Below are 12,071 nucleotides of genomic sequence, written 5' to 3'. Positions count from 1 at the left end.
GTGGCAGGTGATAAGTATGTAGGATCAGGGGGAGGAAGGTTTCCCACAGGGCACAGATCAAAGGCACAGAGGTGAGCTGTTTGGTCCATTTGGCACAGCAGGTGTCTGGGGGAGGCAGAGTAACAGGCACTCGAGATCGTGAACATCAGGAAAAGGCCAGGGCATGCGATCTACCTAACACCCTGACCCAGGAACTAGCAGCTGGTGCCAGAAGCCACTCACCGGGGTTGGGGTTGTCCTGCAGGGCCACCACATACTTAGACCTCTTGCGGAGCCCCTCCAAGAAGGTGACCACCAGGTCACGGATGTCCTCAGCATTGCTGGAGGTGAAGGTGTACTCATCCCCCTTGATGGTGGCCAGCGTGAAGCTGGGGGCCGCCAACTTCGCTCCCCTGCAGGACCAACACGGAGAACATGGCCCCGTCGGAGTCAGTCCGGCACAGCCCAGGTCAGAGCAGCCCATCGAGAGCAAGACACGGCACTCCCTGAAGGAGACCAAGGCCAGCCCAGTCAGGAGTGGCCTGACCAGAGAGGGGCCGGCCCAGCCAGGGTGACAAAGGGCTCCGGGAGCCAGAGCTCAGCCTGAGTCAGCCACGGCCGGGCCAGAGTCATGCATGGTCTGGGGAGGCCTGCCTGGGGAGCTCACTTCCCTCTTGTTGTCTAATTCCTAATCACCCTTTAGGGCTCAGCCTAGATACCATTTCCTCCAGGAAGCCCTCCCACAGACCTCAGCACAGTGGTCCCTACTTGAAAAATGGCTTATTTGATGTCCATCTCCCCTCTCAACTGCAGCTACAAGAGAACAAGGGTTATCTTGGCACCACTGCATCCCAGGTGCTCGGTCAGAGCTGGACACGACCCAACTCTGGCCCACATTGGACACAGCTCAGAGACACTCCTACAAGCCCCGGATGGGGGTGAGGCACTGCTGGGAAGAGTCCCTTGCAGGACCCACTCCCAACGCTGCTCCCATATGCACCGCGCTTCTCTGTTTACAAAGACTCCCATCAACTGTGGCATTTATTCCTCACCACTGTTACTCTGTTATTGTAGGAAAGTTAAGACCTCCATTTGAGAGATGAGGACATGGAGGTGAGGCCCACTCAGGTCCCCAGGTGTCAGGCCAGCTCTTTTTGCACATGTTCGACTGTCCCTGACTGTTCTAACCACCCAAGTCCATCTCAGCACAACCAGGAATGTGCCATAAAGACCCACCCCCCACCCTATTGGGAGGAAGGTGCCAGGGGTCTGCAGGGCACAGCACATGCTCTCAATCACGTGCGAGCAGGACAGGCCGCTGTGTGTCTCTGCATCTTGGTCATGTCCTCTGTGAGGTGGGGGCTTCCCTCCAAGGCCCCCATGACCTGCAGGAAAGACCTCAGAGCCCTCTCCTCCCCGCTCTGTCTGACTGTGTCTCCATCTGCCCGCTTCACTTCAGAAAGTGTTGAATCAGGACCCCGCACTTGAGTCCCATCCTTGCCGCTGGCCTTTGTGTGGCTCCGGACAAGTCCCCGCCCTGCACTCAAGCGGGGTGTGAGGGGCTAGACTGACCTACTGCTGGACACGGCCATGATCTCGGGGAAGGACAGCTCCAGAAGCACCTGCTCCTGCTCATCCACGAAGTAGACACCTGTCCAGTTGACCGCCACAATGACGTCGTTCTTGGGGAGGTTGGGGCCTGAGGCAGAGACAGGGGCACTGAGAGGGCGCCAGCCCAGGCCCAGGCCCAGCCCTTCCCAATCCTCGTAACCACCATGGAGATGGCCAGCGTGGAGTACACTGATGTCCATTTTACAGATGGGGGAACTGAGACTTAGAGAACACAACTTCCCCACAGGCCAAAACCCCAGGTGCGGTGGGAAGAGAGTGCTGGATTAAGGAACTGGGTTTGCACACTGTCCTTACCGCTGGTCTGTGTGACTTGGGACAAGGCCCTGAGAGCGGTGTGGGAGGATATGGAGGGGGTGGGTCACACTAACTGAGCCCCAAAGGTTCCCTCCAACCCGATATTTGGTGGTTCTGCAAAGCCAGCACCAGCACAGGGCCTGGTATGGAGCAGGTGCCTGATGCTGACGCCCAAGGATGACTAAGCAAATGGCCCGTGTGGGTTTGTGACAGCTGCATCCACTCTCAACTTCGCGGGGTCACCACCCTATTCTGTGCACAGTAGGTGCTTTAATGACCACATTACTCAGTTGTTCCTACAGTGTGTGGCTGAGCACCTACTAAGTGCCACAGAGCCCTACTGGACTGCAGAGAGGGAGGATCTGCTCAGCACACTGACCTGGGGACCAAGCAGCCATGCAAGCAGAAGGCTGGTTGACCGGGGAGTCTGGCCCAGGCCACTCTCCTCCCCTGGCTGTGAGCTGAAGCCCTCGAGGGAGGGACGGGAGGCAAGAGGGCTGGGGTTACCTGAGAACTTGTAGGCTTCATAAAACCTGGAGAAGAGCAAGGGCCACTTGAAGCGGGCATAGTTGACCACATCCTCTTTGACCTTCTGAGCATCAGTTCTCCTCTGGGCATAAATTCCCTGGAGGCGCACAGACAAGGACAGGAGAGAAAAGGCATGGCACAAGCTCTGTCCCTGTCCCCAAAGCCAGAAGCGGGCCCTGGGCCACTATGTCCTTGTATGCACCCGGCCTCACCTCACCCCACCAGCATACAGCGTCCCCATCGCTCTGTCTTCCTCCGATTCCACCAACAGCAGTGAGCCATTGAGACACAAGGGCAGTGGGCAGGAGAGGTGTTTGGGGAACAAGAACATGAGTGGCTAAGGGTGGGGGAGCAGTGCCAGGCATGACTGAGAAGAGGGAGTGGGAAACGGGTGGGCAGGAGCCAGGTCATACAGAACTGTGGGTGAGGCCACCCACCGCTGTGAGGCTGGGCATTTAGTGGAAACTGACAGGTGAACCTGAGAGTTAGGAAGACAGCAGCGTGGAGAATGGCTGGAGCCTGATGGGGGCAAGCGGCTGGGGGACAATCCAACACTTCCACAAGAAATGAATGCACCAGTGTTTTATTTTATTGTCTGAAAATATCCTGCTGCATTTTAACAAGAACTTGGTGGGACTGAAGTAGGACTGGAGTGATCAGAATGCACTTACGGTTTTCATCACCTACAAATACAAGCATGGATAAAGACACATGTGTGCCAGCACCTAAGCGGTTGCATTTCCATGCACTAAGAGGGCCCGGAAGCAGTGCCATCCCAGGAGCTGTGACAGGACTTCCCTGATGGTCCAGTGGTTAAGAATCCACCTTGCAATGCAGGGGATTTAGGTTCGATCCCTGGTCAGGAAACTAAGATCCCACATGCCGCTGAGCAACTAAGCCTACGAGCCACGACTGCTGAGCTGTGTGCTTTGGAGCCCGTGCACCACAACCAGAGTCCATGCGCTGCAAGGCAAGACCCACGTGACGTAACCAAGATCCCGCACGCTGCAACTAAGACCTGATACAACCAAATAAGAAAAAAAGAAAAGAAAAACCAGGAGTTGTGAGTATTCAGGAATAAGGGCTCAGTGTCTCAAGTCTAATCTCCAATAGCTCAGAAAAAATAACGGGTATGTGTGCTGAGAAAGTCACAGCGGCAGTGGGACAACGCTAACAACTGGTGAATCTGGGTGAGGTGTATACTGTACACAGCGGGTCTAATTTTTTTTAACCTGCAACTTTCTCATAAGCTTGAAATTATCTCAAAGTAAAATATGGGTACCCCTCTGACCCTAATAATCACACTAATTCTCTATCCGCCATACGAGGGGTCTGGCCCAGGGCTCTGGGCTGCACAGGCCAGGCACTACAGTCCAGCAGAGACCCAGTGAGCTCAGTCATGGGCTCCAGGAGGGCAGAGAGCACCCCTGTTTTGCCCACAGCTGAGTCTCCAGGGTCTGCTGTGGTGCCCAACACACGACAAGCACCCAAAATGAAAGGAATTCATGAACAGCAGCACCCAACCCAGAATAGGCCACGTGTCACATGCACCTTGGTGGTGGCCACCAAGGACCCGGGGAAGGCAGAAGAGCCGAGGTGGGGACGGAGGCTGGAGCTGCTGGGAGACAGAATGGATGGGCTTCAGCAGCTGACTGGGGTGAGGGAAAGGAGGTTGCCAAGGTCAGAGAGAGAGGGAGGGGTAGGAAGGAGAACATGCATCTCTTCTGGGGGCACTGAGGACAGGGAGGTCCTCGGGGGTGAGCCAGGCCTAGAAGCAGAGAGGGTGCCAGGAGCATTCGGGTACAGGTGGAGACTTGTGGGCAGCTCACCAGGGAAGGCAGAGCTCAGGGGGAGACACACGGGGCTCCTGGGTTAGGAAAGAGGCCGCATGGGGAAGGGGATGAGACACACTAATCTTGGAGCCCTTGACAGCTTGTGTGCAAAGATGATTCTGCTCTTATACAACCAGGGCCTGGAGATGGGGGGGTGACCTCCAGCAGCCAGGGTCCCCCCACCCCACCAGGCCTCCCCTGCCCTACTTGGGGTGGGTCTGTTAGTTTAGAACAGAGCTACTCAGGGCTGGTTATGGACCTGGGGCCTCAAGTAAGAGGCAGAGGGAGGCCTGTACCTCGAATTCCCCAGGCAGGAAGTTGAGCCAGAGCTCTTCCAGGGAGAAAGGAGGTGCACCTCCTAGAAGCTTCTCTAATGCACAACCACCCTCCTGACCCGCAGGGCTAGTAAGAGCACAGGACTGGATCTAATCCATCTGTGTCCCTGGCGTCCAGCCCAGAGGGCACAAAACTCCAGTGAACCGATGTCCACAGTGGAGAAAGGCTGCTGCCAGCCAGGAAGTCAAGGTGCCATCCTGTCCCCCCATCCCATGGACAGGCAGATGTCAGGTAAGAGCCGTGACCCCTTTGATTTCTCAGGTCCCTACCCCTCATCCAGGTCACCATAAAGCCCTCCCTTTGAAACCCCAGCCCTCTGACCTTCTTGTGGGCCGCAATGGCCAGCTGGGCCCACTTCTCCAGCGTCCTCAGTGGCGTGATCTCACGGTCAGGGATGTAGGTGGGAACGAGGTTCAGCAGGCGCTCCAGGATCATTTCGGAGCCATAGTCCACGAAGTACTGCTGGGAGGCCAGTTCAGCCAGGTCATCCTCCTAAGTAGGGGGAGAACTCATCAAAACAAGCTCTGGGAAGCTGTTCCAGGCCACCAAGCCTCCTGTACTTTCAGACCCAGCCTTGGGGACTCTGTGCTCTGCCTGACTCACCAGGAGTTCCCATCTGCTTGGGGGAACCATGAGCAGCCCAAGGGCAGGGTCCCACTTGCCTGCTCCTGGGCCCCCACCTCAGCACCAGCACAGAGCTGGACTATGCCCAAGGGCACATGAGCTGACCCAGAGGGACCAGCCATCCCATCACTGCTGGGTCAGCCACTACATTCTCAGCCTGGTGAGAAGGGCCTTCCCTGGAGAATAGGAGGCCTGGGTATGAGACTGTCAGAGGTGGGTGGATGTATCACCGTGACTACCTCCATCACCACCGCAACACTACCTGGGGGTAGTCAAGGTACTGAGCAACCACTGGGCTACACTGCAGAGGCTGTGGAGTGCCAGGTGGGCACTAAGCATTTGCCCCTTTTCTGCCTAAGCCCGGTGCATGGCAGCCCCAGAGATGCCTTCCCGGGGCTCCCTTGGGCTCTGGAAGCAGGAGTGATAGAGAAAGACTCTTGGGCACCTTGAAGACAGTAGTTTTCCAACCAGCTTAAAGTATTTCAAAATTTTAGCAACTGATATGGCTATACTAACATATTCTACTTGAATATCAGTTCACCAACACCAAAACCATTATTATCCCACCACCATCCTCACCACCATCCTCATCACTACCCTTACCATCACCTGCACCGTCACCACCTCCACCATTGCTGCCTCTGCCGCCAACACGTCCCTTCATTTCCACCCTCATTCCTCCATCTAATCACCAGCAGAACCATAAATGTCATAAACCCATCAAAAACAAAGCCCCCACGTCAATCCTGTCCTCAGAGATAAAAGGATACATGTTTGCCAACTCTGGTCTAAATGAGTGGATCTCTTACTCCTTTAGAGAAGTTTCTAGAGTAATTCAGAACAATACAGCAAGATGCACAGAATAAGATGGTAGACTGAAAGGACCTGAGCTCACCTTCTCTAATGAAAATACCAAAACCACAACTAACGCTGGAAAATCATCAACAAAAAAGGACTGGAACCTACCAGAAAAGATACTCTACTTCCAAAGACAAAGAAGAAGCCACAATTAGACAGGAGGAAGGGTGCAGTCCCCATAAAATCAAATCCCATATATCCTGGGTGGGCAACCACAAACTGGAAAAGAATTACATTGCAAAAGCTTTTCCACAGGAGTGAGAGTTCTAAGTCTCATGTCAGGCTCCCCAGTGTGGGGGTCTGACCAAGGGAGGAGGAGCCCCCAGAGCATTTGGCTTTGCAGGCCACCTGGGCTTAACTGCAGGAATTTTGCAGGACTGGGAGAAACAGAGACTCCAGTCTCAGAGGGTGCAAACAAGGTTTCACATGCACTTGGACCCAGGGCAAAGCAGCAGCTCCATAGGAGCCTGCAGGTCTTGAAGGGTCTCCTGGGGAGGTAAGGGGGACAACCATGGCTCACTGGGAGGACAAGTACACTTGTGGGGGAGGGACTGGGTATTCTTTGGCATAGAGTTGTCCTGGAGGCCACAATTTTGACATCAAGATGTGGCCCCACTCAACAGCCGAAGGCGCCAGTGCTGTGCTGCACCAGGCCGAACAACCAAAAGGACAGGAACACAGCCCCATCCCATCAGCAGACAGCAGCTTAAAGTCTTCCTGAGCCCACAGCCATCTCTTAAATACACCCCTTGACACAGCCTTGCCCACCAGAGGGACAAGATCCAGCTCTAGCCACCAGTGAGCAGGCACCAGTCCTTCACACCAGGAAGACTGCACAAGCCTCTTAGACTAGCCCTGTCCACCAGAGGGCAGACACCGAAAGCAAGAGGAACTATAATCCTGCAGCCTGTGGGACTGCAAACACGGAAAGACAAATTGAGACAGCAGAAGAATATGTTCCAGATGAAGGAACAAAGATAAAACGCAGAAGAACAACTAAGTGAAGGGAAGACAGACAACCTACCTGAAAAAGAATTCAGAGTAATGATGGTAAAGATGATGGAAGATCTCAGAAAAAGAATGAAGGCACAGACTGAGAAGATAAAATAAATGTTTAACAAAGAGCTAGAAAATTTAAAGAAACTTAGAGATGAACAGTAACCGAAATGAAAAATATACTAGAAGGAAAAATAGAATGAGGCAGAAGAAAGGATAAGTGAGCCAGGAGACATAAAGGTGAAAATCACTGCCACAGAACAGGAAGAATAAAGGAAAAAAAAATGAAATGAGGACAGTTTAAGAGACCTCTAAGAAAACATTAAACACACTAACATTCACGTTATACAGGTCACAGAAGAAGAAGAGGGAGAGAAAGGGCTGAGAACATATTTGAAGAGATAACAGGTGGAAACTTCCCAAATACAGGAAAGGAAACAGCCACCCAAGTCCAGGAAGCAAAAAGTCCCATACAGGATAAATTCAAGGAAGAACATGCTGATACATATTAATATACTGACAAAAATTGAAGACAAAAAGAAAATATTAAAAGCACAAGGGAAAAGCAACTTAGGAATACCCATAATGTTATCAGCTGATTTTTCAGCAGAAACTCTGCAGGCCAGAAGGGAGTGGCATAATATATTTAAAGCGATGAAATGGAAAAACCTACAAACAAGAATACCCAACAAGGCTCTTATTCAGATTCGATGGAGAAATCAAAAGCTTTACAGACAAGTAGAAGCTAGGAGAATTCAGCACCACCAGACTAACTTTGCAACAAATGCTAAAGAAACTTCTCTAGACAGAAAAGTCTACAGCTAGAAATGAAAACAACGAATGGGAAAGCTCACTGGTAAAAGCAAACATGCAGTAAAGGCAGGAAATCGTTTACACACAAAGATGGTATCAAACCCAGCAACTGTGAGAAGAGGGTACAAATGCAGGATATTAGAAATGCATTTGAAATTAAGCGACCAGCAACTTAAAACAGTCTTGGACTGCTATATTGAAACTTCATGGTAACCACAAACCAAAAATCTACAATAGATACACACAAAAAAAAGAAAAAGGAATCCAAACACAACACTAAATATAGTCATCAAATCACAGGAGAAGAGAACAAAAGAGGAAGAGAAGAAGCAAGAACTACAAACACAATCCCAAAACAATTAACAAAAAGGCAGTAAGAACATGCGTAAGTGAGTGCTAAGTCACTGCAGTTGTGTCCAACTCTTTGCGACACTATGGGCTGTAGCCTGCCAAGCTCCTCTGCCCATGGGATTCTTCAGGCAAGAATACTGGAATGGGTTGCCATGCTGTCCTCCAGGGGATCTTCCCAACCCAGAGACTGAACCAGTGTCTCTTACATCTCCTGCATTGGCAGACAGGTTCCTTACCACCATCGCCACCTGGGAAGCCCCAATAAGAGCATACGTATTGGTAATTACCTTAAATGAAAATGAATTAAATGCTACAACCAAAAGACATATACTAGCTGAATGGATACAAAACCAAGATCCATGTATATTCTGTCTATGAGAAACCCACTTCAAATGTAGGGACATACACAGACTGAAAGTGAGGGGATGAAAATACACATTCCATGCAAATAGACATCAAAAGAAAGCTGGAGTAGTAACACTCCTATTAGACAAAATAGGCTTTAAAATAAAGACTGTTATAAAAGACAAAGGAGGACACTATATAATGACCAAGGAATCAATCCGAGAAGAAACTACTATAAATATATAATGCACCCAACATAGGGGCACCTCAATATATAAGGCAAATGCTAACAGCCACAAAAGAATGTATTGACAGTAACACAATAATAGTGGAGGACTTTAACACCCTGTTTACATCAATGGACAGATCATCCACACAGGAAATCAATAAAGAAACACAGGTCTTGAACGACACATTAGACCAGGTGGACTTAACTGATATTTATAAAGCATTTCACCCAAAAGCAGCAAATGCACATTCTTTTTTTTTTTTTGTAAATGCACATTCTTTTCAAGTGTACACAGAACATTCTCCAGAGTAGATCACATGCTGGGCCATAAAGCTAGCCTTAATAAATAAAAAGTGAAATCACATCAAGCATCTTTTCTGACCATAAAGCTATGAAATTAGAAATCAGCAACAAGAAAAAAAATTGTAAAGAAAACACAAACACATGGAGGATAAACAATATGCTACTAAATAATCAATGGAGAAATCAAAGGGGAAATCAGAAAATTCCTAGAGACAAATGAAAACAAAAACATGATAATCCAAAACCTGTGAAGTGCAGCAAAGCTGTTCTAAGAGGGAAGTTCATATAATACAATCTTATATCACATAAGAAGAAAAATCTCAAATAAACAATCTAACATTACACCAAAAGCAACTAGAGAAAGAAGAACAAACAGAGCCCAAAGTTAATAGAAGGAAGAAAATCATAAAGTTTAGAGTAGAAATAAATGAAATAAAGACAAAGAAAATAATCCCAAAGATCAATGAAACTAAAAGCTGCTTCTTCAAAAAGATAAGACTGATAAACCTTTAGCCAGACTCATCAAGAAAAAAAGGGAGAGGGGGCAAATCAATAAAATTGGAAATGAAAAAGGAGAAATTACAATACCACAGAAATACAAAGGATTTTGATACTACTACAAGCAACTATATGCCAATAAAATGGACAATCTAGAGGAAATGGACAAATTCTTAGAGATGTACAATCTTCCAGAACTGAACCTAGAAGAAATAGAAAATAAAAACAGACCAATCACAAGTACTGACATTGAAACTGTGATTTAAAAACTTCAAACAAAATATCCAGGACCAGATACCTTCACAGACTAATTCTATCAAATATTTAGAGAAGGATTAACATCTATATTTCTGAAACTGTTTCAAAAAATTGCAGAAGAAACAACACTCCCAAACTCATTCTATGAGGCCACCATCACCCTGATACCAAAACCAGACAAAGATATCACCAAAAAAAAAAAAAAAGAAAATCACTGATGAACACAGACACAAAAACCCTCAACAAAATACAAGCAAACCAAATCCAACACTACATTAAAAGGATCATACACCATGATCAAGTGAGATTTATCCCAGGGATGCAAAAATTCTTCAGTATTGGCAAATCAATATGATCAACCTAATACATGCAGAAAACTGAAGAATAAAAACAATATGATCAACCTCATACAAGCAGGAAAGACAGAATTCAACAACCATATGTGATAAAAAAAATTCTCCAGAAAGTGAGCATAGAGAGAAACTAACTCAACATAACAAAGGCCATATATGACAAAACCACATCTAACATCCTTCACCATGGTGAAAAACTGAAGGTATTTCCTTTAAAACCAAAAACAAGAGAAGGATGTCCACTCTTGCCCCTTTTATTCAATGTAGTTTCGGAAGTTGTAGCCATGTCAATCAGAGAAGAAATAAAAGGAAATAAAAGGAATAAAAGAAATCCAAATTGAAAAAGAAATAAAATAGTCACTGTTTTCATATGGTATGATACTATACAGTAAGTCCCCTACATACGAACCTTCAGGTTGTGAACTTTCAAAGGTGTAAACGTGTTTGCATGTCCGGGCACATAAGTCAGTTCATGTATCTGGCATACATTGTCACATGTGTGCACCCTCTCCAAGCAGCTGTGCTTTTGTGTACTTTACTGCACAGTACTGTATAGAGTACTGCTGCTGCTGCTAAGTCGCTTCAGTCGTGTCCGACTCTGTGCGACCGACTCCATAGACGGCAGCCCACCAGGCTCCCCCGTCCCTGGGATTCTCCAGGCAAGAACATTGGAGTGGGTTGCCATTTCCTTCTCCAATGCATGAAAGTGAAAAGTGAAAATGAAGTCGCTCAGTTGTGTCCGACCCTCAGCGACCCCATGGACTGCAGCCTACCAGGCTCCTCTGTCCATGGGATTTTCCAGGCAGGAGTACTGGAGTGGGGTGCCAGTACATTATCTTAATTTCAAGCTAGATCTGCAAGAGGATGACTTCATTGAACTCCTTGCTATGCAACACAAGGAGTTTACTAATGAAGACCTGATGGAACTGGAGGCCCAGACACAGGACAAAGAGAGACAAGAGGAAGAAGTAACCAAACAGATTCACGACACAGGGAATGGCAAGATCTTCTGGATTTGAGGAGGCACTACCAGTTTTGAGGCACAGAACAGTGCACGAAGCTTGCAGCTGCTGTTTAGAATGCCATCCAGGGCCACTGTGTCATGATGATGAGAAAAAAAGAGCTTCTACCCAGACATCACTGGATCATATTTTCAAAAGGGCAGATAGAACTGAATCCAGCAAGGAGCCAGAACCTGGGCCGTCAGTGTCAGACGTGAGTGAGACTGCAGCTTGCCCTCCATCTCCTAGTGCTGGTGATCCTTCAGCTCTACCATCTCCCACCTCCTCTCCCTCCTCCAGTCAATAACCTTCTTGCCTGTTTACTCAATGCCAGCCTCTCTATGCCAGGGGTTGTACTGTACTTGGAAGGTACTACATGCAAGATTAGAAATGCTTTATTTTGTTGTCTTTTATGTATTATTTGTGTGAAAAGTACTATAAGACTATTATAGTATAGTACTATATAGCTGATTGTGTTAGTTGGATACCTAGGATAACTGTCAGACATAAAACAATTAGACTCATGGATGCACTCTCAGAACAGAACTCATTTAAATGTAGGGGACTTACTGTACATGGAAAATCCTAAAGATGCTACCATAAAACTACTAGAGCGCATGAATGAACTTGGTAAATTTTCAGGCTACAAAATTAATATGCAGAAATATCTTGCATTTCTATACACTAACAACAAAAATCGGAAAGAGAAATTAAGGAAACAATCCCATTTACCATCACATCAAAAACAATAAAATACCTGGAATAGACCTATGTAAGGAGGCAAAAACCCCATAGTCTTAAAACTGTAAGATGTTGATGAAAGAAACTGAAGGTGACAAAA

At 47.8% G+C, this 12,071-nt stretch overlaps 1 protein-coding gene across 1 annotated transcript in view; it reads right to left on the bottom strand.

Moving 5' to 3' along the window:
• Positions 1-12,071, bottom strand: part of MYO7A (myosin VIIA) — a 104,213-nt gene that overhangs the window by 18,893 nt on the left and 73,249 nt on the right. Inside the window, exons 32-35 of the mRNA XM_055549164.1 lie at positions 4,923-5,093; positions 2,413-2,530; positions 1,552-1,678; positions 223-392 (exon numbers count right to left, since the gene is read on the bottom strand). Of these exons, the coding sequence (XP_055405139.1) occupies positions 223-392; positions 1,552-1,678; positions 2,413-2,530; positions 4,923-5,093 (586 nt within the window). The remainder of the gene's footprint in view (positions 1-222; positions 393-1,551; positions 1,679-2,412; positions 2,531-4,922; positions 5,094-12,071) is intronic.

This window comes from Bubalus kerabau, chromosome 15 (assembly GCF_029407905.1).
Source record: "Bubalus kerabau isolate K-KA32 ecotype Philippines breed swamp buffalo chromosome 15, PCC_UOA_SB_1v2, whole genome shotgun sequence".
NCBI classification, from domain to species: Eukaryota; Metazoa; Chordata; class Mammalia; order Artiodactyla; family Bovidae; genus Bubalus; species Bubalus kerabau.
The sequence above is the reverse complement of the archived record's forward strand: the minus strand, read 5'-3'. Positions and strand labels throughout refer to the sequence as shown.